The 24911-nt window shown below is 58.8% G+C and overlaps 1 protein-coding gene across 1 annotated transcript; it reads left to right on the forward strand.

The window, feature by feature from the left end:
* The first annotated feature begins 267 nt into the window (after nucleotides 1–267).
* Nucleotides 268–24585, forward strand: RFX1 (regulatory factor X1). Its single transcript, XM_055543129.1, has 20 exons — nucleotides 268–580; nucleotides 7759–7868; nucleotides 8114–8197; nucleotides 9221–9328; nucleotides 10241–10357; nucleotides 11386–11481; nucleotides 13003–13097; nucleotides 16940–17324; nucleotides 19102–19283; nucleotides 20266–20385; nucleotides 20475–20590; nucleotides 20811–20929; nucleotides 21011–21120; nucleotides 21558–21709; nucleotides 21798–21895; nucleotides 22903–23052; nucleotides 23156–23364; nucleotides 23981–24134; nucleotides 24217–24262; nucleotides 24400–24585. The coding sequence occupies exons 1-20, from the start codon at nucleotides 268–270 to the stop codon at nucleotides 24567–24569; spliced, it is 2934 nt and encodes a 977-aa protein (XP_055399104.1). The 3' UTR covers nucleotides 24570–24585.
* The last annotated feature ends 326 nt before the right edge of the window (nucleotides 24586–24911 follow it).

The raw sequence follows: 24911 nt of genomic DNA on the forward strand, positions 1-24911 counted from the left end.
CAGCCCTGGTCCATCCTCAGTTGCTGTGCAGCAGCGGGTTGGTTAGATCTTGCACCAGCCTTGGGATGTAATTAAGTTGCTGATGAACCCAAACGTGTCTCTGGGGAGTCAGGAGCTGTCCCTGGTTTCCTCTGCCTGTAGATTAATTCTTGTTTTTCCTTCTTTTTCTCCCTCCTCTTCTCTCTCCCCCCTCCCTCCTTCTTCCCAAGCAAGCAAAAAAAAAAAAAAGAAAAAGCCTTATTTATTATCATTTTCCCCACTGTTGGCATGGCAACACAGGCGTACGTTACTGAGTTACAGGCGGCCCCGCAACCATCCCAGCCACCACAGGCTCCGCCGCAAGCCCAGCCGCCACCGCCGCCCTCTGCGGCACCCCAACCCCCCCAGCCCCCCGCCACCGCCGCCACCCCCCAGCCCCAGTATGTCACCGAGCTGCAGAATCCGCAGCCCCAGGCACAGCCACCGGGCAGCCAGAAGCCGTATGTGACAGAGCTCCCGGCTGCCCCCACGCCCTCGCAGCCGGCCGGCGCACCCACCCCGTCCCCGGCATCCCAGCAGTACATCGTGGTCACCGTCTCCGGTAAGTGGACGCGTGCTCGGAGCCAGGGCACCCTGTGAACAACTCCAGCAGGAGTTTGGGGGAGCCTAGCCTTCTGGATGTGGGGGCATCCCAGAGCCCTCCCGTCATCACTTATTGTGCCTATCACCCGGAGGGCAGCTTTTTAACTGTCTCAGGTCCACAGGTGGGATTTGCGGTACATCTCTGGGGAAGGCTTCCCTGGTGGCTTGAGACAGTAAACGATCTACCTGCAGTGTGGGAGACCTGGGTTTGATCCCTGGGTCGGAAGACCTGGAGAAGGGCATGGCCACCCACTCCGGTCCTCTTGCCGTGAGAATCCCAGGGACGGGGGAGCCTGGCGGGCTACAGTGCATGGGGTCGCAAAAGAGTCGGACACAACTGAGCGACTAACACTTTGACTTTTTTCACTTTCTGGGGAAGAAGTAGTCCGACGAAGCAGGGAGGACTCTGTGCCCCCCAAAATCCTCCCCGCCAGGGCAGCTCTTTGAGCTGGTTCTGTCTCTGTCTTCAAGTAAGATGTCACTCAATGAAAGGCTTGGGCAGTAGAGTTAGTTTGCAAACGCCTGCCAGAACTGGAGGGGAAGCATTTGGCCATCATCCATAAAGGGACCGTAACAACTTCAAGTGACTTCCCTGGTGGTCCAGTGGTTAAGAATCCACCTTCCAACGCAGGGAACCCAGATTCAAGCCCTGGTTGGGGAAGAACTGAGATCCCACAGGTGGCAGGGCAGCTAAGCCTGAGCGCTCTGGAGCCTGCCCAGCTGGTACAACCAAGACCCAACCCAGTCAAAAATTTTAAAAACAAAAAGTAACAGTTTTGAGCTCAGGGGCTGCCTGTGAGGTGCTCCCAGCTGCAGTTCAGGGAGGTCCACTGGGAGGTCTGGAGGGGTTGCTCCCCCTCCCTTCCGTTTCATTTTTGACAAGACTTGGGCCAAGCAGGGCTCTTGGCTGGGTGCGTTCGTGAGTGTGTGATGTGGCCAGGGGATCCTGTTTGTCACTGCAGCCGCCCCCCTGAGGCTGTGGAGCAAATGACCAGGAAGCTTGGGCCGTGGCACCCATGGTTCCTGCTTCAGAGCATCTGCCCTATGCCCGCTTCCTCTAGAATGGGCATGGGCTGAGCAGAGGGAAGTAGAAGCAGAGAGTCAGGACAGGTGGTCACTCCCCGGAGGGAGATGGTGGAGCTCAGACGAACTTCCCTGGCGGTCCAGTGGTTAGGACTCTGCGCTTCTACTACAGGGAACACAGCTTCCATCCTTAGCTGAGGAACTAAGATCCTAACATCCCACACGCTGCATGGTGCAGCCAAAAAAAAAAAAAACAGGTGGCGCTCAGGACAGGACTGGGCATCTTTAGTGGTTTCTGGTGTTCCCTGTGTAGAGGGGAGGCTGGCCCCAGTCTTTCCGCAGTGGAAAAGAAAGTGGTGGGGATCCTAAGGGCATCTTGGGAGGCTGTGGAAGGTGCAGGTCAATTAACTTGACCCTAGGACAATGAAGAGTCAAAACTGGTGGCAACTGACACGGCCCCGTGGGACCACGATGGAAGCAGCTGGGCCCCGGTAGTGTCCTGGAAGCTCCTGCAGTGTCAGGGTCCCCAGGGAGGGCGGGGGGCACGCAGGGGCTCAGGACAGTGACTTTGTGACACAGACTGGTGTAGAAGGGAGCTGGCATGGGAGAGTCAGCTGAGTACAGAGCGAGGCCAGGTGCAGGATGTGGCCGGGGTCACCTCCAGCACCTCCCTCTCATTCTGTGTCCTTAACCCCCCACCCTGCTCCCGACCTCACTGTGGACAAGGCATCGTCATGTTACAAGAAGGGCCCCATCTCCCACCTACCCAGCCTCCCAGCACCCAGGGTCCATCTGCACCCACCAGCTCTGCTTTCCTGCTGCTGGAAGGGTGAAGTGGCCCCATGGCAGTTCCAGGCTGCCCCCTCCAGGACTTCTGCTGTCCCAGCCTCATTACTTAGTCCCTCTCTGGTAGATCTTTTCTACCTGCTTGTAAAAATACAGCAGCTCCCATTTTAACCAGGGCCCCCAGGCCCTGCACCCGCTACCGCAGTCGTCCCGTTTTCTTCCCTTAGTTGTTGTTTAGTTACTAATTCATGTCTGATTCTTTACGACCCCATGGACTATAGCCCACCAGGCTCCTCTGTTCATGGCATTCTCCAGGGAAGAATACGGAAATGGGTTGCCATTTCCTTCTCCAAGGGATCTTCCCAACCCAGAGATCGAACTCATGTCTTCTGCATCTCCTGCATTGGCAGGCGGATTCTTTACCACTGAGCCACCTGGGAAGCCCTCCCTTTAAGTCAGAATTCCTCAAAGGATTCATCCTCCCTTCCTTAGTCTCTGCCCCTTCACTCAGAGCTCTGTCTCCTCAATCCCAGAGTCCCGGGCAGGATCACCCATGGCCCCCATCTTGTGGACCCACTGGTCACCCTCTATTCTCCTCTCCCCTGGCCTCTGGGCAGCACATGACAGTTTCTCCCCTCCCCCCGCCCCCCCAGAGATGCCCTCCCGCTCTGGTCTCTGCCCACCTCCCTGCCTCCCCATCTCGGTTCCCCCTTGCTCTTTCCTTCTCATGTCCCTTACCTTGTGCACCACGACCTCATCAGCTGAGGCCTCCTCTCTGCTCCAGGGCCTTGTCCTGTCCCTTAGCCTCTGATGCCACCTCTGTACGTCAATGCCCACGTTGGCCCTCAGTCCTCGCCACCTGTGACCCATCCACGTGGTTCCACAGACCTCTCAAACCAGCATGGCCTGATGGCAATCTGGAATTTCTTTCCTTCTTCAAATCTGGCCTCCTTTGAGACTTCCTTGTCCTAGTAAATATCACCTTCTCTCTCCCCCTACCCCAGGCCTGGGTCAGCCTTGACTCCTGTCTTACCCATCCTTTTTTTTTCTCCCTGGCCGCATGGCGTGGCATGCAGGATCCTAGTTCCCCAACCAGGGATCGAAACCATGCCGCCCCTGCAATGGAAGTGCAGAGTCGTAACCACTGGACCACCAGGGAGGTCCCCTGTCTTACCCATCCTTGAGCAAGCAAGCTGTCTTGGCTCCATGTCCTAAATCCAACCAGAGCCCACCACCTCTCCCACCTCCCTGGCCCCTACCCTGGTCCAGCCTCTGTTCAGACCCTTCACAGTCTTCCCCAACAGCAACCAGAGGGAGCCTCTTGATAACTGTTGATTCGATTCCATTATGTCCCAGCTCAACCCGGATTATTCCAAAGCAGGTGGCCCTGGGGGCACTCTCTGAGAAAGCCTGGCCTGGCCTTTCTTGCCTCTAGGAGATCTGGATCCCTGTGATAGGGACCAGCTCCACACTCCCTGCGCCGCTACTGACAAAAGTCCAACCTCCTGACTCTGGCCATCCAGGCCTGCTGGCCACCCAGCGCCATCTGGTATCAACCTTCCCCCCTACATTCCTGCTTCAGCCCCACTGGCTTTCCTGTGGCTCCGCAAACCTTCCAGGCTCAATTCATCTCTGGGCCTTGGCACTCTCGTTGCCCTCTGCCTGGAGCTTTCCCATCCCAGACCCTCTGGTGGCTTATCCCTCATGAATGCTGACCTGACCCAGCTCAGCACTCCCATCCCATCTCGGGGCCTCTGGGCAACGGAGAGCAGGCAGGAGGGCTTGCCTGTTGCCGTTAGAGGACTTTTCATAGCCTCCACTTATTGGCCCTGGACCAATATTGGCATCTTATTGGCCCTGGACCTCCTGAATGCTGGCTTTTGTTGCTTGCCGTGTCTGGGGTCCCAGAACAAGGGTCTGGAATGGACGCATGACTGTAGACCCCAGCATCCCCCAAGTCCCAGCCCGTCTCCTCTCTTCCCTTGTCTTCTCCAGCTCCTCCCACCACCCCCCTCCTCCACCCTCAGGGAGCCCCTGGTACCTACTGGTCAAAGCCTTCGTTACCCCCCTCTCCTGGCCCCCATCATGCTGTGGGGCACTCAGTGTGGGTGGGTAGCGGTGTTGACATGACCAGTTGTGGATGTGAATCTCAGCCTCCCTTCTTTGGTCAGTGGCCTCATTATCTTTCACAGTGGTCCTGGGGAACTGCCTGTCCCTTCTGCTCCTGGTTCTGCCAGCAGCAGGCCTGTCCCCGGAATGGTTACCAGACACTGCTTCCTTGATTTGTTCTATGAGGACTCCTGTGGCTTTGTTGACCCCTCCCCCACCCCTGGCAGTGATTTCTGAGGGTTCCTTTGTAACCCTTAGTGTCCCTTTTATCTAAGGGTGGCCTCTGGGCCATGTGAGCTGGTCCTAGGGGTGGAGGTGGGGGTGTAACTAACACCAGCAAAGGCTGCAGCAAGGTGCCTGGGGCTCCTCCGGAGCCAGAAGCAATGTGAGCTGAGCAGGGACCCAGGGAGTTGCAGGCAGGAGGCAGGGCGGGGCCCGGGAGCCACACATGGAGCCCAGACTGGAAGCCAGCCAGGAGCGCGGCTGTAGAAGCAGCTTCTCTCGCCCAGTCCTCAGGAGCTCTGCCCTAAGGTGACTTTGGAGGTGATGGGAAGGAAGCTCAAACTTCCAGCTTAGGAACAATCCTCTAGATCCATAAGTCCCCATCCTCAGAGGCCACCAGGCTGTCACCCGAAACCCAAGTGGAAGGAAGACCTTGTGAGTCCTGCCGGCCGTCCCTAGAAAGATGAGACCAAGCCGGTGGAAGGGGGTAGGGCTGGACTGAAGAAGGGATCATGTCCAGCCTCTCTTCCCTGCTTCTGTCTCACTTGGAGCCCCTGGAAGTCCAAGACTTGTGTCAAGAAGAGGGACCAGGAAGGTGTTTATCAGTGTCCCCAAGCATAGATGGGTAAACTGAGGTCAGGACAAAGGGACCCAGGGCCCTGGGGGCATCAGGAATCCACAGGCTCCCCTCCCAGCGAGCTGTTGACTGAAATCATTGGCAGGACGGGAGCGAAGGATCAGGAGGAAGAGGAACAGACAGCCCCATCTGTGGTCCGTGGTGACCTGGGTCCCGTCTTGGAGTCCAGCCTCTCAGGCTTCCCTCTGTCCTCTCCCAAGTAGCTCAAAGTGGCCTATGAGGCCAGAGTAGGTCTCAGTGAGAAAGTAAGTGCAGGGGCCAGGGAGGAAGAGAAGCTCATCAGATCGAGGGACAGGAAATCAGCTGCCGCTTCCTGGCTAGAGATTTGAGACGGCGGGGCCTTCTCTGGCCTGTGCGCATGTGCAAAGTGGAGCTTGCAGACAGATGCTGATGCTCGCGGACTCAGGGTCCCTCACGCACACACGCGCACATGCAGAGCCAGGGCGAGACACTGTGGCAGGAGTCCACCTTGGCCACAGGAAGCCCCTCGTCTAAAGAGTAGACTATAGAATCTCACCTGCTCATCCTCGTGATGTAGCCTGGCCAGGATGGGGGCTCCAGCCTTGAGGGCCACCCCTGAAGCAGGAGATGGGCAAGACTGCCTCCCAGATCTTCCTTGTCCCAGGTGATGCTGGATCCCAGCAAGTCCCCAGGCCTCCAACTGCTCCGGGTCCCCACTCAAGGACCAACCTTGCCCTTTTCATCAGAGTACCAGGGTGTTGGAGGGGACGGGAGAAGCCCCCAACTCGCTGCCCACCCTGAGCCAGGCTGAACCTACCACAGGCCTCCTGGGTCAGGCACTGTCTGTTGGGCCATGGACACCCAGGTGTGCCGGGGCCCTCACGGGACTGGGTGCTTTCTCGGGTTTCTCCCCGCGGGCCGGCTCAGTGAGGGCCTCCTCTTTGATGATGACAGGGAAGCCTGAGTGGTTGCGAGGGATGATTCCAGCAAAACAGAGGAATCAGTGTCTCCTCGAATGAGCTGCAGAGTTGTCCCAGGGTCTCCCCCACGTCTGGCCCACACCTAGCATACACAGTCACGTGCTCTGCTTCAGACTTGGCCCCTGAGGTCTTTGCTTCTACCTGCATGCGGCCACCTTTCTATTCTAGCCAGTCCCTTCTCCATGTCTCCCTGCAACAGCTGAGGCCTAGCTCCCCACTTTAGAGGCTGAGACCCAAAAGGACGCTCCGAGCCTTTTGTGTCCCCCACAGGCCCTCGGCTCAGACACATACCTCCTTACCCACATGCCTGAGTCTGCATCCCCCTGCCTTTGGGGCCTCAGCCTAGGCCTGGCCTGTGACTCTGGTCCCAGCCCCACCCCACCTCTGAAACTGCTGGGAGTAACCAGGCGATAAAGGGGGTGGGGTGGCTGGTGTCCCAGCTGGGATGAGGGTCTCCCAACCAGTGCCTCTGGGGACACTCGCCCCATGCCCCTCCCCCTCAGTTCTCCTGCTAATCACTTAGCAAGATGTGCATGAAACCCAACCTGCGCCTTCCTGAAAGCATCTCTGGGTACCAGCCTCCCTCTTGACCCCAGAGCGTAGCCCCAGCCCCTCAAAGGCCCCGCTCGGGCTGGGAGGGAAGTATGTTTATCCCAAGAGGACTGCCAGGAGCGCTGGGGGGATTAGCTCCCCAAGGTTGCAGGTATAAAGCCGCCTGCGCACCCTGCTGTTCTGGAGAGGTGGGCAAGGATCAAGGAGTGCCGGGCAGGCTCCTGGGGACGGACGGGCAGGGGCTGGGGCGGGAGGGGGGCACCATGTTCTATGACTGCCTCTTCTCGGCTGCCTATCAGCGTGAGTACCCGCTCGCCCAGCTCCTGCCCCCCACCCCACCGAGGACAGGGAGGCTCTGACAGTGGCAAGGGAGGAGGGGGTGTTTGACAGCAGGCTGGTGAAACTTTCTGGGCTCACTCCTCTGACCAGCTTCCGATCCTGGGAAGCCAGGGGTCACCTCAAGGCAGGTGGTCCTGATGCTTTCCAGGGCTGTGGGACCCCTGGGAGGTGGGGTTGATGGGGTCGGTCATGGTCCACAGTCCTGCCTGCTGGGCAAAGGAGTTCATCTCCCCAAGCCTCCACTGCATCTTGGCTTGTCAGTCAACCCTTCTGGACACTGACTTCAGGACAATGAGGTGGAGGGGGCGGGGGTGGCTGCTAATGGGTGTTAAGGATTATAGGTCCTTGTGGCCCCCAGCCCACTCCAATGGGCAGTCTTGCGGCTGGACAGGGGCCAGACAGGATTCCTGGAGAGGCCTAACCTCATCTGGAGCTGGCTTCAGGCAGCAGCATCTATCTCGACGGCCTCAGGCTCAGGGTGGGGGTGGAGGCAGCAGGCAGAGCTGACCTGGTGACCTTTCCCCACAGAGGGTGCCATGCGGGCCAGCGAGACTGTGTCAGAGGCCAGCCCCGGCTCCACGGCTAGCCAGACCGGAGTGCCCACTCAGGTGGTTCAGCAGGTGCAGGGCACCCAGCAGGTAGGACACGCCCCGCCCCCAGGGTGGGCAGAGGGCACGCCACGCGGGCAGCGAGGCTATGGCTATAGTGACCTTGCTTCCCCCACCCCCAGTCCTGCTGCTGGAACCATCTGCTCACCTGTTCTTATCAAGATGCTCACTGCTAAAAAAAAAATCCCTACCCCTCCACCCCGCCTTTCCCCCACCCCGGCCAGGCCTCCTTGGGGAAACCAGCCCGGTTCAGGCCCTTCTTCCTTTCCCCACAGCGGCTACTGGTCCAGACAAGTGTGCAGGCCAAGCCGGGCCACGTGTCACCCCTCCAGCTCACCAACATCCCGGTGTCCCAGCAGGTAAGCGCCCCGCCTCTGGCCCCCACACCCCACTCTCAGAGCCCTCCCAGGGTGTACAACCAACCCCCGCAGCCTGCTCGGATCTGCCCGCACCAGCCTCGAGGATGTGGGGCCTACCCTGGGGTGGCCGGTGAGGCCGTGTCAGTCAGGGCCCATCGGGCAAGAAGGGGCTGCAGGAGTCATCTTAACAGAGAGACCTGAGGACTGACAGGAACATGGCTGGTGGGTCCAACCCTGACGTTCCAGAGCAGAGAACCCAAAGCCTGTTAGGAACCAAGAGCCCAGCACTGGGAGCAAGTGCACGGTGATCTGTGGGCTGCAAGGCTGCACAGCGGCTGCTGGGGTCTGGCATGGACTGGGACAAAGTCCTGCCCAATTTTCAGGGTGGGAGCACATTTTGAGGCCCATGGAGCCAGGCGCCCTGGGAAAACACTTCAGCTCTGCTGAGTATGGGCTCCAGGACCTTGGGCAATTGCTTCTGCTGTCCTAAGCCTCGCTGTCACCCTCTGAAATGCAGGAGCCACCACGCATCAGGACTGTGTGGGCGATTCCGGGAGCCTGCAGGCAGGCAGCGCTAAGATAGCACCTGGCTCAGGTCATTGTTGTTGAGTCACTCAGTCGTGTCCCCCTCTTTTGCGACCCCACGGACTGTAGCCCACTAGGCTCCTCTGTCCACGGGATTTCCCAGGCAAGGATAGTGTAGTGAGTTGCCATTTCCTTCTTCAGGGGATATTCCTGACCCAGGGATTGAACGAACCCACATCTCCTGCATTGGCAGGTGGGTTCTTTACCACTGAGCCACCAGGGAAGCCCCTGGCACAGCACAGGTGCACATTAAAAACACACAGGCCAGGGGATTCCCTTGGTGGTCCAATGGTTAAGACTCTGCACTTCTAATGCAGGGAATGCGATCCCTGGTCCCGGAACTGAGATCCCACATGCCTTGAGGAGGGCAAAAAAGAAAACCTACACGCACACAGGTCATTGTCAGTGAACTACGGTCCTTCTCCCTTCTCGCTCCAGGCTCTCCCCACGCAGCGTCTGGTAGTGCAGAGCACAGCCCCGGGCGCCAAGGGCGGCCAGGTCTCCCTGACGGTGCATGGCACCCAGCAAGTGCACTCACCCCCCGAGGTAGGTGGTGGCCCCTTCGGCCATCCTCCCCGCCCCTCTCCCCCAAGGAGTGAGGACTCCCTCCTCTGAAGTCCCTGTTGAGCCTGGGTGTGGGGGGCTCGGCCGCTGGACTCTGCTCTGCTGGCTCTGAGCTGAGTCTGGCTCCAGGAGGAGGCACCTTCTCTCCTGGGCCAGAATGAATCTCAAAGTTCCAGCTCTGGGCCCTGTATCCCAGGAAGCAAATGTGGCTGTCTTCCAACCATAGTGTGAATACTGAAGACCCCTAATTCCCATGAGGATGTGGAGGCAGGCGAGCCGTGGATGGCTGGGAGGATGGGTGTCAGCAGTCAGACTTTGAGGTCCCAGGCTCAGACATTCAGTTCTGGGGGTCTCTGGGCAGGCCCTCAGAGCCTTCTGAGCCTAGAGTTTTCTAGGCATGAAACAAGTAATGATACCCACCCCTCATCTACTTCCCATGACACAGAGCTGATGGGGGCTCTGCAGCCAGCCCACCCAGGGTCAGCACTTGGTGCCACCACTCACAGCTGTGTGGCCCTGCACACGTCCCTTCCCATCTGCGCCTTCACAACTCATCTGGAAAGTGGGGACCCCCAGACTTAGCCTTTCTCACCTCAGGGCTGCAGCCCAGCTGCTGATGGAGGCAGCTGGGGGCCACTGAGCGGAGGCCAAAGTCCTCACCCTCCTCACTGGGGAAGACGGGCCTCCCCAGCATCTCTGGGCTGAACTCTGAGCCTTGCCCTGGGATCCCTGGGGCTGCAGGAGGGACCAGGCGTCTGGACGCCCGGGACAGTTATCAGCTTAGGTGGCTGGGAGATGTACCCCCCAGCCGTTGTCCTCCCCGAATAGCTCTTGGGACAGGGTTTGTCAGGGCCCGGCTGCCCCACACACTCGCTGTGCCTCCTTCCCTTGCAGCGGTCACCGGTGCAGGCCAACAGCTCCTCCGGCAAGACGGCCGGGGCCCCCACGGGCACGGTGCCACAGCAGCTGCAAGTCCATGGCGTCCAGCAGAGTGTCCCCGTCACCCAAGAGGTGCCAGGCCAAGGCGGGCGGTGGCAGGGGCAAGGGGTGCTGGCCCAGCGGCCTCTGCATCCTCCTACAGCTGTTTGTTGGGATGGTGGTGGGGAAGCCGGTGGGGGTCCAGCCCCAGCCGGCCACCGGGGCCTGCGGCAAGCAGCTCTGCTTCTCTCCAGACTCTATGTTCTCATCTAAATACTGACTTCTGCCCTGAGGGCCAGGGAGCTAGGTGGTTGAGGCTGCTGTTGAAAGCACCTCAGACTGAATAGGCACTAGAAACAGCTTCAAGAAACAACTGTGGCATCTCCAGGCCCATTTGCCTGGAGGCAATCCCAAGGCCAAGTCCTGGCTCGCCCCCAAGGGGCTCAGGGAGAGGCCTCAGCCTGTTAAGTCCATGCCCCGTCTTCCAGAGGAGTCCTCACTCTGAGCTGCCAGCCACCGTGGCCAGAGCAGGTTATAAGGCAAGGGTTGTCTGTCATCTGGTCATTGCCAGTCAGGTAGGGGGGTGGTTCCCAGCCCCTCAGAAAACCAGTTGAAAGCCATAGATCCTCTCCCTGGAGGAAAAGCAGAAACTCCACCCTGAAGGACTCAACAGATATCCTCCAGCCAGACACCACGGCCCCTCGGAATCTAGCCCTGGGTTCATCACTCAGCTGCTCCCCGCCTCCCAGCCTCTGTCCCTCACTTTGTTCTGAGGGTAATGCCGGCGTCCCCGCCATAGCATGGAAGTGAGGACCTGCTGGATGCCGAGGTGCGGGATGACCATGTAGGCAGTGGGGATGGGGAGCAGGGACCCCACTCTGTCAGCTCCAAGTTCAGCTCTCAGTCTTACTTCTTGTCAGCCTCACCTGGTAGAGCCTGGGTTCACCATAGCGCCAAGAGTCAACCTGCTAAGGAACCTGGAAGCCACATCGTGTGGGGCCAGCAGTGAAAAGCTGGAGAAAGGCTGATGCCAGTGCTGGGGACGGGTGGCGCTTGAGGACAGGCGGGCAGCCATTCTGGCCATGGCTATCGCAGTCTGACTTGCCTTTCCCTCCCCCCAGAGGTCGGTGGTTCAGGCCACTCCACAGGTGCCCAAAGCTGGCCCCGTGCAGCAGCTCACCGTGCAAGGACTCCAGCCGGTCCATGTGGCTCAAGAGGTATGTGTCTCCCCCACATGCCTCTGGGCAAACTGGGGCTCAGTCGGGGGCAGCGGAGGGGAGGGGGGGTGGTGGGGAGGTGCAGGCCCCTCAGGCCGCAGGGAGGGAATGCAGCCCCCCTGGGGGGGGTCTGGGTAGAGGGAGGCAGCTGGAACTTTGAGAAACCCAGCCCCACCCTGGACTCCAATTCCAACCATGGGCCTCAAGCCTTCCTCTTTGCCAGCACCGGGCAGTTCAGGGCCCAGGCTTTGCTAAGAGAGAGCTCTGGATTGCCCCTTCTCTGACACCGGGTGGGGTCTTCTGGTCGGGTTGCTGCCTAGTGTCAGCAGCCCGGTGGGCGGTGGAGGCCTGGACACCCGCCGGCTGCCGGCCCCGGTGACCCCTCAGTGTCTCTGTTTGTCCTCCAGAGCTCAGGCAGTCAGTTTCCCGCTAGGAAGGCAGAGCAGCAAGAGCCCTGGCCCACGCCGCCACCGGAGCCGCCGCCGCCCCGGCCGCCCACGCCTGGGCCCGGGCCGGGTGCGCTGGCCCCGGAACCGCCAGCTTGCCGCGGGGCGGCCGCGCAGCTAGGCAGCCCTGAGCCGCTGCCGCCCCATTACGAACCGGGCGCCGAGCAGTGGGTGGAGCTGGTGGGCTTCCTGCCCCCGCACCTGCTCCTGCCGCAGCAGAAAGTGGTCCTCGAGCCACTACCCGGGCTGCCGGCCCGAGCCAGCCCCGACCAGAGGGTCAGGATCCAGAGAGTCCCCCAGGTGCTAGTGTTCGGCACGGCCGCCACGGCCCTCAAAGTAGGTGGCGGACGCACGGGCGGGGGTGCGAGGGGCGGGCGGGGGCGGGATCCGCCGGCCCCGGCCCGCGCCCGGCCCTGCAGGCCCTTTAGACCCCACCTCCACCCAAACAGCCTGGGGACCCATCTCTGATTACCCACCTTCCCCACCCTACCAAAGCGGGCTCCTGGTCCCAGGCTCTGCCCCTACAGACTGGGATGGGGGATGGGTGGGGAACTCAGGCCCCGCCCCCGCCCCGCTTTGTCAGTAGTTACAGATTCTGGCCCACCAGTGGGGCCCCAGCCCTGGTCCCGGCTCCGCCCGTCGCATCCTGTGCACCTAGGCCCCACCCCCATAGGCAGGGTCCGTCCCTGAGGCAGGCGCCTCTCCTGTAGCCATGGCTAGTTCCCGGCTCCGGCCGGCTTAACCGTCAGGCTTGTACCAGAACTTGGCTCTGCCGCTGGGGTTCAGCTTTCATGCTCGCAGTAGGACCCTGCCTGGGGTCCCCTCCACCCACCTCATCTCAACCCTACCCTTGCTGTCCCCAGTCCAAGCAGAGAGGCCTGGCTTTTCCTGACGCCGCTGTGCCTCATTCCCAGCCCTGGCCCTGTCCAGGGTGTTCAGAGAGCCCCTAAGTGCAGCCTCCCAGCCGGGGATCTGGGAGTCCCCGTGAGCTTGGCCAGCTGCCAGACTTTGAGAAGCAGGGAGGTGGGGAGCCAGCCCACCCCTGACCCTCTGTGTCCCCTTCCTCCCATGCCAGGTGCAGCAGCTCCAGCAGGTGCCGGTCTCACACGTGTACCCCAGCCAAGTGCAGTACGTGGAGGGTGGCGATGCCAGCTACACGGCGAGTGCCATGTGAGTGGGGCAGGGGTGGGGGAAGGGACAGGAGGAGGAGCATGGGTCTGCTCAGGATCCCTTCCCAGAACTTGAAGCCCCAGTCTCCAGCAGACCAGCTAGCCTTCAAGGTGAAAACAGGCGATAACAGTGAAGCAGAGGGGACCCTGGCATGTTGGGAAAGGCATTCCAGCATAGTGTCAGGCTTTGGAGTCAGGGAGGGGGCTTTGGTTCTTTGCAAAAAACAAAAAAACATGGACTTCCCTGGCAGTCCAGTGGTTGAGACTGCACTTCCAATGCCAGGGGCGCAGGTTCGATCCCTGATCAGGGAACTAAGATCTGACACGTCACAAGACATGGCCCTAAAAGAAATTGCAAAAAAGGAAAAGAAGTTTAATTTTACAAGATAAAATTTTTAATGAGTAGGGAACGTTAAACAGTGAAAAAGAAATCTTTACTCCTGATCCCCAACCCTGCCCCAGAGGAGATGCTGCACCCCATTTCTTTGTTTCCTCCCTGAGATATTCTGAGAATAGAAATTACCTGCTTTGTGTGTTGAGAAATAGAGGCAGTGTGTTCTGTCCCCTATTTCTTCCCCTGCCACATAGCTTGGAGCTCTCCATGTGGGTCTCGGTTATCCTCTTTAATCTCTGTGTGTAACTCCACTGCTCAGTTGCAGCATGAATGTCATATGGCCAGTCACCCCCAGCTAGCACGTAGACGACTTCCACTCTCTGCTGCTGTACATGGCTCTGCCTCAGTACCTGCCATATCAGGCATATGTCAGCCCCAGGCCTGCCCTAACCTCGGCTCTGGCTTCTTGCTGGGGATCCTCCACACACCACCACCTTCTGTCTCCCCTTCTCCACAGTAATAATTCCAGGACTTAGAGTTATTCTAGTTGTCCATTCAGCTTCCCAGGGGGCGCTAGTGCTAAAGAACCCGCCTGCCAAGGCAGGAGACTTGGGTTTGATCCCCGGGTTGGGAAGATCTGCTGGAGAAGGGCATGACAATCCACTCCAGTATTCTTGCCTGGAGAATCCCATGGACACATGAATTGTTTGAGTTTTGAGAAGTTTCATTGACTTTCTTTGCATTTGCCTGATGTCTTTCTCATGTCCCAACCACCTGTCCCTGTGGGCATGACACTGGGGGTGGATTAGCTCATGGATTGACTTGATCCCTGGGTCCTGATGCTGTGGGTGTAGGGCCCCGGCCCCTGAGTCATGGTCTACAGCATCCAGCGACCTCATGGTTCTGTTGATTTATTTCCCGCACTGCCTGGCTCTCATCTGTGCAGGTGACCAGTGCTGGCGGGGGCCACAGAGGACATTCCAGAGAGGAGCCTAGCTCCCGAGGGCCCCCAAGGGCTCTTCTGCCTCTCCCTGGTCTGTCTTTGGCTTCTGATTCAATTCTTCCCTCCGTGACTATAGTGTGTGAGTGATCACACAGAGTCCGCTGTTACCATCAGATTCTTCTGCTGTATGACTTTCTTGAGGGCACCATATCTTCTATCTCTCTCTCACAGTGGGTCATTTCCACATTTCCAGCCCTTTGCTGGTCTGGATTCCTGCTCTGACTAAAGCCACACCCCCTGGGCTTCTATCCATGGCCCTGTTTAGCCTGTGTCCAGTTGTTGTTGCTAAGTCGTGTCTGACTCTTTGTGAACCCATGAACTGCAGCACATCAGGCTTCCCTGTCCTTCACTGTCTTACGGAGTTTGCTCAAACTCACGTCCACTGAGTCAGCGATGCTATCTAACCATCTTAATCTCTGTTATCCCCTTATCCTCCTGCCCTCAATCTTTGCCAGCATCAGGGTTTTTTTCCAGTGAGTCGGCTCTTCATATCAGGTGGTCGAGGTAGATACACACATTCATTCTGGTAGTCATTCGGCAAACAGTTGCCATAGCAACATTTTCTGAGAGCACAGTGTTGCAGGTAGGGTGCTGGGCTGGTTTTGGTTCCTGCCAAAGGGGGTGGCAGGGGCACTTAGCAGTACTGGCTCAGGTCACACACTTCTGGAGTCACTCGTGCCATGGATGTGGACTATGTAGATGTGTGAACCAGGACACAGTGAACAAGAGCTGCATCCTGGGGCCTGATGGATGATGCTGTACACCAGGAGTGACCACACTCCCACCACCACCCCAGTTGCTCTCCTTGCTGCCCTGGGAGGCCCGTAGGACTCCCCTCCCCGGCATCCTTCAGCACCTTCTGGGCCAAGGACACTCCTGACGGGCCTCCCTCCCTTTCTGAATTTTAACATTTTAGCTTATGTTTTTTATAATTACTTTTATTTTATTTCTTTATTTTTGGCTGTGCTGGGTCTTCAGTGCTGCGTGGGCTTACTCTAGCTGTGCCAAGCGGGGGCTTCTCTAGTTGCGATGCACAGGCTTCTCATCGCAGTGGCTTCTCTCGTTGTGGAGCACGGGCTTTAGAGCTCCCAGCCTTCAGTAGTTGGAGCTCCTGAGCTCCAGAGCACAGGCTCAGTAGTTGTGGTACATGAGCTTAGTTGCTCCACAGCGTGTGGGATCTTCCCAGACCAGGGATCAAACCCATGTCTCCTGTATTGGCAGGCAGATTCTTGACACACTGAGCCACCAGGGAAGCCCAGCTTATGTATTCAAACGCCTAATACATTGTGCGTGTGAGCCAAGTTGCTTCAGTTGTATCTGTCTCATTGTGACCCCACAGACTATAGCTCACCAGGCTCCTCTGTCTATGGGATTCTCCAGGCAAAAATGCTGGAGTGGGTTGCCATTTCCTTCTCCAGGGATTTGAGAGGGCTCAAAAATCAAACCTGTATCCAACCATGTTTAGTGAAGTGGCTGCCCCTGTCCACACACCCTTCACCCCAACGAATAGCAGATACAGATAATGAAATGCCATGCGATCTCTCCCTTCTTCCCAAAGTATCATCCATACCCCTCCCTGCCTCTTTTGTTCACCTAATGGAACATACTGGACCTTGTTCTTTGGTGGAACCTCAAGACCTTCCTCCTCCTCTCTCACCCCCACGTAGGATATCATCAGCTTTTAACTTGACATCCCAGTAAAGGTAGACCCCACCCCCCACCCCCAACCATCCATGTTATTCTTGCTACGATTTGCAGCCTTGAGTTCATGTGACCGAATAGTTGGAGACCTCTCCAGGGCGGGATGGGTCGCTGGGTCAAAGCAAAACATATGTTTGCCTTAATAGTCGTCGCTGACCAGCCCCTCATGGTGGCAGCCAATGGATTTAGAAATAGAGCTCTCACTTTTCCCCACCCACTTCCTGCGCCTCGTGTCCCTTGACATGTGCCACCTTCCAAAGTGCCCTCAATTTACCTTTGCACTTGGCTTCTCCTCTGGCTCCCTTGCTAGGACATTAACCTCCCCCAGACCCCAAGGTGGGGCCTTTTCTCTCATGTCCACTGTTGAGTCCAGCGTACCTAGAACACTGCCCAAGCAGGCCTTCAATAGTTGTTGGTCTTTTTTTTTTGGCTGCACCACCAGGCTTGAGCAATTTGAGTTCCCCGACCAGGCCCCCCAGCAGCGGGAGCGAGGAGTCCTAACCCCTGGACAGCCAGGGAATTCTCTCAATAGTTTGTTTTCTGAGTGACTGAAGTGTTTAGCCCGTTGCAAGTTACTCAGCTCTTCCAGTCTCAGTTCCTCACGTCTAAAGCGGGGACTCCCAAGTCACGGGACTGCTTTGAGGATTCAGCGAAGAATTGCCCATCAGGCACTGGGGGGGTGTGCAGTGCATGGGGCTGTTGCTGTCCTGCTCCCCCTTTCCCCCCAACTGCAGGGCCCCCCTCATTATGCCCCTGGGCCACCCAGCTCTTATCCCCTGTCTCCTGCCCTCTACTTCTTTTGTAGCCGCTCCAGCACCTACTCCTACCCTGAGACGCCACTGTACCCACAGACGGCAGGCACCAGCTACTACGAGGCCGCGGGCACGGCTGCCCAGGTCAGCACCCCTGCCACTTCCCAGGCGGTGGCCAGCAGCGGCTCCGTGCCCATGTACGTGTCTGGCGGCCAGGTTGTCGCCAGCTCCACCAGCAGTGGGAGTGGAGCCGGCAGCGGCAGCAGCAGCGGCAGCGGCAGCGGCAGCAGCGGCGGGGGTGGTGGGGGTGGGGGTGGTGGCGGCGGCGGCGGCGGCGGCAGCGGCGGTGGAGCAGGCACCTACGTGATCCAAGGCGGCTACATGCTGGGCGGTGCCAGTCAGTCCTACTCGCACACCACCCGTGCCTCACCAGCCACCGTAAGTGCCCACCCAGCCCCAAAGGAGGCAGGGGTGGGGGGGGCCCTGGGCAGGGGCAGCAGGCGATGGGTGCCGGCCACCGTCCCCAGGAGTCTGGGTAGCCTGGTGCCAGGGCGCTCGGGTGAAGAGGTCCTGGGGTTGACTCCTCACTGTGTGGCCTCAGGGAACCTCCTCAGCCTCTCTGGGCCTCAGCTAATACGCCTGAAGCTCTTGGAGCTATTACCCAAGGAAGTGTCATCGAATCTGATAGTAACTGGCGATGGCAGATAGATGGCATGGGGCGGGAAATGCAGGCACCACCATGCCAGGAGCTACCCGGAGCAAGGATCTGTGTCTGTCTGGAAGGGCAGTGAGATAATCCTCCTGTGCCCAGAGCGGCTCTGTGGAACAGCCCTAGGGCCTAATCCTGATGGGGCTTGTCATCAGCTCTGTGACTGTGGTGGGGTGTCCCGGCATGGTCCTTGTCCTCCAGGAGCTTGAGGTCTGAGCGATGGCTTCCCGTCATGTTTAACTCCCGCTCTCTCCCACGGCCACCCATTGTGGACATCATTACCAAGACCGAAGCTTTCTCAGAAGACAGGACCTCCCTCACGCACGCAGGCAGCCTGGCTTCTAGTCTGAATTTTTTAATGCTGGTCATGACCCCCATAACTGACTTCATGACTCCCGAGTGGGTTCTGAAAATGTGTTCCCCTAGACCCGTGCTGTCTGATAGAACATCCTCCGGTGATGGATATGTTCTTTGCTTGCTGCCTAGTGTACAGGCCTCGGGACACATGAGGCTATTGAGTGCTGGAAATGTGAGTTTCACAGTCCCAGAAACAGAATTGTTGTTATTTTTTTATTTTAGAATTTTTAAAAAATATTTATTTTTGGCTGTACTGGGTCTTCGTTACTGTACTTGGACTTGTGCCCAGTCTGTGTCGTTGCGGGGCACAGACTTCTGACCTCGCTGGCTTCTCTTGTCGCGGAGCATGAACTCTAGAGCGTGCGGGCTTCAGTAGTTGTGGTGCACGGCCTTGGTTGCCTCATGGCACATGGGATCTTTCCAGAACAGAGATCGGACCCGTGTCCCCTGCATTGGCAGGTGGATCCTTAACCACTGGACCTCCAGGGAAGTCGCTGAGTTGTTTTTTTTTAAAAAAAAACGATCTTGAAAGAATTATGGTCACAGAAGCTGCAGAGATCCCCGTGGACCCCTCACCTAAGTTACCCCACTCGTTACAATTTACATAACTGTAGTACAGTATCTAACTCGGAAACTGACAATTGGTCTTATACGGGGGTATCTACTTCTGTGTCTTTTTATAACATTGGTAGATTTGGGAAACCACCATCAAACTCAGAATGCAGAACTGTCCTGTCCCCGCAAAGATCTCCCTGGTGCTACCCTTTTAAAGTCTCCCTTACCCTCCTCCCTTCCAGCATTCCTGACCCCCGGCCATTACAAATCTGTTCCCCATTTCTCTAACACTGTCATTTCGAGAATGTTCTGTGGATGGACTCATACTTGACGTGACCTTTTGACACTGGCATTTTCCATTCCGCCTACATTCATTTAACAGCTCTCCGCAGCTAGTGGTGACGGCCTGGGACAGCGCAGTTCTAGAGCGTTCTGCTGGATTTAGTTCCCATGGGCAAGGGTGACATGACACCCTCGCCAGCATGGTTGTCAAGATCACAACTGGAAATAAATAGAGCACTTAGCGATGAGCACTTGAGAAATGGAAGCCGTTCTTAGCATTCTTCCGATTCTTCCATGCCCCTCGGGCCCCAGGTCCAGTGGCTCCTGGAAAACTATGAGACGGCCGAGGGCGTGAGCCTGCCGCGGAGCACCCTGTACTGCCACTACCTGCTGCACTGCCAGGAACAGAAGCTGGAGCCCGTCAACGCCGCGTCCTTTGGCAAGCTCATCCGCTCCGTCTTCATGGGCCTGCGCACCCGCAGGCTGGGCACCAGGTGGGGCCACCTGCCCCTGACAGCCCCCAGGGGCTGCAAGGCCCGCCCTCACCCTAAGTTTTCAAAGTCCTCCGCTCCCCTTGTCCCTTCACTCCTCTCCAGCCCCGCTGGCCTCGTCACAGTTCCTCTGACACTCACATGCTCCTGCCCCAGGGCCTTTGCACTCTCTGTGCCTTTCCCCGTCTGCTGACTCAAATATCCCCTGGCCCTCCTAACTAAAACTTCAGCTTTCCCCTACCTCCCTGGCATCCATCTCACTTAGTTTTTCTCCTGAGCACCCATCCAGGATGCCTTTCATGTTACTTCTCATTTCTGATCTGTCTTCTGATGCTGAAATGCACACCCCTTGAGAGTGTGGGGGCTGCACACAGTCATTGCTTAATCACAGCCTGTGAGTCAGTGAATTCACAGAGGAAGGAGCAAGGAGCCCTCCCGTGAGCCCACCCTTCTCTGCCTCTCCTTTGTGATCCCCCACACCTTTCTGGGCTGAGCCCTGCTCTTCTCTTGGTTCCAGTTCCCAGTTCAGGCCTGAGTGTCACCCCATTCAGGCAGGCATGCATGTAGAACCTTGGGCAGAGTCCCTCATCTCTCTGTGCCTCCGTTTCCTCAGCTATCAGTCTAGGATGCTAGGAGTACCCTTCATAGGGTAGAGATGAGAAACACGTGCCATCGCATGTGCTCGGTGCTCAGAACAGTGCCTGGCAAATTGGTATGACTAGCAGTCAGCAAAGACCTGCTAAGTGCCTGCCCCCAACTTTGGTCCTATCTTCACAGAGCTCAGTCTGCAGATGGGGGCCTCTCCTGGCCCCCATAGTCCCCATGGCTTCCCCAGCCCAGCACCCCCAGCTCTGTGGAACATGGGTCTTACCCCCTGGGCTCTGTTTGGCCCCCTAGCAGAGAGGAGGTGGGTGCGATGTAAAGTTCCCAGTGGATAATCGGGGGCTACCCCCAGCCCAGCCCTCACCCTCTGCCTCCCTCCCAGGGGCAACTCCAAGTACCACTACTATGGCCTGCGCATCAAGGCCAGCTCGCCCCTGCTGCGGCTGATGGAGGACCAGCAGCACATGGCCATGCGGGGCCAGCCCTTCTCCCAAAAGCAGAGGTAGGAAGGCGGCTGGCTGGGTGCTGGCAGGCAGGGAAGGGCGTGGTGGCCTAGCTCCCCATCCCATTGCCCACCCATCCCTTCTCCAGGCTGAAACCCATCCAGAAGATGGAGGGCATGACCAACGGTGTGGCCGTGGGGCCACAGCAGGCCACTGGACTCTCGGACATCAGCGCCCAGGTCCAGCAGTACCAGCAGTTTCTGGGTGAGGGCTCCCTGGACTCGGGTGGGGCCCAGGGCAGGCTGTGCAGCCCCCAGAGAGCCAGCAGATGGTTCCCTTGCCCTTCCTGAACCTCATCACCCCAACTGGTCGTGGGGGAGCTTGGTAGCCAAGTGGTGCCAACTTAACAGGATCCCAGGATGAGGCTGAAAGGGGTGGGCGGGTGGGACTGGAAGGGGCTCACGGTTTCTTCTCTGCCCTCCAGATGCCTCAAGAAGCCTCCCTGACTTCTCAGAGCTTGATCTCCAGGGCAAAGTGCTGCCCGAGGGCATCGGACCTGGGGACATCAAGGCCTTCCAGGTCCTATACCGGGAACACTGTGAGGTAGGGCACCTGGGCAGTGGGCAGGGGTGAGGGGCACCATACTGCCCCCCAACCCCCTCGAGCATCTGGCCTCCCCAACAGGCCATCGTCGATGTCATGGTGAACCTGCAGTTCACACTGGTGGAAACGCTCTGGAAAACCTTCTGGAGGTACAACCTGAGCCAGCCCAGCGAGGCGCCGCCGCTGGCTGTGTGAGTGCCCCGGGGGGAGGAAGGGAGGAAGTTGTGCACCTGCGAGTCTGACCTCAAGGCTGGGGTGGCCAGACCATGCAGGGGCGGGGGGCTCCTCTCTGACCCCCACAGTTTGTGGGGCCCCTGTGGCCTTGTGAACCCGCCTCCAGAGTGTGCCTGGGTATCAATCTGATGCTCTGTGTGTGGGATGGTGGGCCCCACCGAGCCATTTCCTCCCTGCAGTGGCTAGGTGCCTGGGTCCCCATGTACAAGATGTTGAGATCCCTCTCTGACCCTGGGGGCAGTGAGGCCTGATTCAGCCTGACCCCGGGGGTCTTCAGGAGGCAGAGGGTACCTGCCCGAGCCCAGGGTGGGGTGAGGGTGCTGTGCCCTTCTGACCCTGGGTGCAGGACTGTGGAACAGCCTCGTAATGCCTCGGGCCGGGTGGGTGCCCACAGGCACGATGAGGCTGAGAAGCGGCTGCCCAAGGCCAGCCTGGTGCTCCTCTCCAAGTTCGAGCCCGTGCTGCAGTGGACCAAGCACTGTGACAACGTGCTGTACCAGGGCCTGGTGGAAATCCTCATCCCCGATGTGCTGCGGCCCATCCCCAGTGAGTGCCCGCCTCCGCCCCGCCCCGCCCCCACTCCCCGTGCCTCGCCCCCACTCCCCGTGCCCCACCAGCCCCCTGCCGCCCCCAGGTGCCTTGACCCAAGCGATCCGGAACTTTGCCAAGAGCCTGGAGAGCTGGCTTACCCACGCCATGGTGAACATCCCCGAGGAGATGCTGCGGGTGAAGGTGAGGGTGTGAGGTGGGGGCGGAGGGGCCAACTTGGGCCCACAGCTTCGGGTCCTCCCTCCTGGTTGGGGGCGCTGGGGGCCTCAGCCTCCTCTGCCTGCCCAAGGCAATAAGATGCGTCCCGTGTTTGTCCCCTCAGAGTGAGCTGTGGGTGTTGTCTTCACAAGCCAGCTTCCTCAGGTGCCCACTTCTGACACAACCCACTTGTGGTATTTCTGTATGCAACACATCATCTTAAAATAAAAACCAAACGCAAACGTGAAGTAGTTCTCTTCAGAGAGCTTCAGCAGAAAGTGCTTTACATGTTCAGAAAGAGATAACGTTAAAACTACCAAGATGTTTGGAAATAGATGGGATGGGCTTGCTCTTGAGCAAAAGGAAAAAAGAAAAAAAAAAGCTGTTAAAGTCCTGAAAATGCTCACAAGACTGGATGTCAGAAGAATGACCCCTGGGGTCTGCTGGACAGAGGGCTGGGCTCGGTCTGTGGAGAAACTAGAAACTGGATCCAGGGGGAGTCCTTCGGAACTGGCAAGACTTATGTATTCATTCATTTATTACACACGTGTTTATTGAGCACCTGCTGTGTGCTCAGCCTGGTTCTAAGTGCTGGGAGCACAGCAGTGACCAAGATGGACAAAACTCCAGCCCTCCCGGAGCTGACATTCAAGGGAATAATAATCCAAACAGAATGAAGCAGAAGGTTATGGAAGCAGTGCCCTTTCTGGGCTGTGCCCTCCCAGATCTTCTCGTGTGCTTTGATTAAAAATAATAGTGTTCAGATACATTGATTTTTCTTTTTTTTTTTTTTGGACACATTATTTGTGTGGCTCATGACCCAAAGTTTAAAAATCCTGACCGTTTTATCTCCCAACAAAAGGAACAAGGTTTTTTCTCCCTTTTCAGAGAAAGAAACAGGCTCAGGGAGGTCACAGTGGGTGGGGGAAGGGACCTGAGTGGGCGGCGGCAAGGGTGAATTCCAAGAAAGCCACAAGCCCGGGGCCCCACAGGTGGCAGCGGCCGGCGCCTTCGCGCAGACCCTGCGTCGCTACACGTCGCTCAACCACTTGGCACAGGCGGCACGCGCTGTGCTGCAGAACACTGCACAGATCAACCAGATGTTGAGCGATCTCAACCGCGTGGACTTCGCCAACGTGCAGGTGAGCGCCGGTAGGGCAGGTGACGAGCGTGGGGTAGCCCGGCGGGGCGGGTCCCGGGGGCGGCAGCTGAGTCGCGGGCGCCCGCCTTCCTGCTCTGTCCCAGGAGCAGGCCTCGTGGGTGTGCCGCTGCGAGGACCGCGTGGTGCAGCGGCTGGAGCAGGACTTCAAAGTGACGCTGCAGCAGCAGAACTCACTGGAGCAGTGGGCGGCCTGGCTGGACGGCGTCGTGAGCCAGGTGCTCAAACCCTACCAGGGCAGCACCGGCTTCCCCAAAGCCGCCAAGCTCTTCCTCCTCAAGTGGTCGTTCTACAGGTGCGCCCCAGCTGGGCGGGAGGCGCTCGCTTTGCAGCAGGGCAAAAGGGGGCAAGAAAAGGCCCCGCCTCTTCGAGGAGGGTGGGGCTAGACGAGGACCATCTCCTTGAGAGTGCGGCAGGAGAAAGCCCCGCCTCCCTGAGGGACTGGATACCTTTTAAGAAGGCCAGGAGAAGGCAATGGCACCCCACTCCAGTACTCTTGCCTGGAGAATCCCATGGACGGAGGAGCCTGGTAGGCTGCAGTCCATGGGGTCGCTAAGAGTCGGACACGACTGAGCCACTTCACTTTCACCTTTCACTTTCATGCATTGGAGAAGGCAATGGCAACCCACTCCAGTGTTCTTGCCTGGAGAATCCCAGGGACGGGGGAGCCTGGTGGGTTGCCGTCTATGGTCGCACAGGGTCGGACACGACTGAAGTGACTTAGCAGTAGCAGGACTCTGCTGGAGGTGGATGGGTCTAGGGCCCTGCCCCTCTCTGATGGACGCCCCGGGGAAACTTGTTCGGGGCTGGGTGGTGGTAGCTGCGTTTGCTCAAGCCTGGTTCTCATGGCAGGGAAGTGGGGTGAGAGGTGGGTCTGGGCCTGAGGGTCTTCTGTCTGTTGCCGTCTCCAGCTCCATGGTGATCCGGGACCTGACCCTGCGCAGCGCCGCCAGCTTTGGCTCCTTCCATCTCATCAGGCTGCTCTACGATGAGTACATGTACTACCTGATCGAACATCGTGTGGCCCAGGCTAAGGGCGAGACCCCCATCGCCGTCATGGGCGAGGTGCGCGCAGCGGGACGCTGAGGGCATGGGGCAGGGCGACCCTGGGCAGGACCCTCACCCCTTTTCTCTCCCCACCTTCCAGTTCGCCAATCTGGCCACCTCTCTGAACCCCCTGGACCCGGACAAAGGTAGGTAAAGCCAGGACCTGAGTTTGGAGGTCGGTACAGGGGGGCTGGGATGGAGGAGGCGCCAGTTGGGGCGCCGCGTAGGGGCCTGGTGGCGCGGCCGCCCTGCGCTGAGCCAGGCCCCGGTCCGTGTGCCCCAGATGAGGAGGAGGAGGAAGAAGAGGAGAGCGAGGATGAGCTGCCGCAGGACATCTCGCTCGCGGCCGGCGGCGAGTCGCCTGCGCTGGGCCCCGAGGCTCTGGAGCCACCGGCCAAGCTGGCGCGGACAGACGCGCGCGGCCTCTTCGTGCAGGCCCTGCCCTCCAGCTAAGCCCGCGGCCTTCCCTGCCCCACCCTCCCTCCCCCACCCCCCTCCTCTCCAGGGTCCCTCACAGCTTCTGTGGCTTCGCTGTCACCGCTCCAGCTTTGGCCAGGGCCAGGAGGGGGCCTCCAAGACAGGGAAGGCTAGGGGGTACCCCCCCCATGGGGCCCACACAATCACAGGGCCGGGCGGAGCCGCAGCTGCAAACTCTGACACAAAAGACGTGCCTTAAGGAACCCGCCGCCGTGCCCAGGTGCCCCCTGGGGCAGCCAGCTTGGCCCCTTGGCCCCAAAGGCTGCATCATCTCCCTCCCTCCCCCAGCCCCACCCCCACCACCCCAGGGGGCAGGCA

This window comes from Bubalus kerabau, chromosome 1, assembly GCF_029407905.1.
Source record: "Bubalus kerabau isolate K-KA32 ecotype Philippines breed swamp buffalo chromosome 1, PCC_UOA_SB_1v2, whole genome shotgun sequence".
Lineage (NCBI taxonomy): Eukaryota > Metazoa > Chordata > Mammalia > Artiodactyla > Bovidae > Bubalus > Bubalus kerabau.

Bases quoted from the DNA above. Each gene is read 5' to 3' on its own strand.
- RFX1 (XM_055543129.1), top strand. From the start codon at position 268: ATGGCAACACAGGCGTACGTTACTGAGTTACAGGCGGCCCCGCAACCA. The intron at 10,358-11,385 runs GTGCCAGGCCAA...CCCTCCCCCCAG, and splicing joins GTGTCCCCGTCACCCAAGAG to AGGTCGGTGGTTCAGGCCAC. The intron at 20,930-21,010 runs GTAGGGCACCTG...CCTCCCCAACAG, and splicing joins TATACCGGGAACACTGTGAG to GCCATCGTCGATGTCATGGT.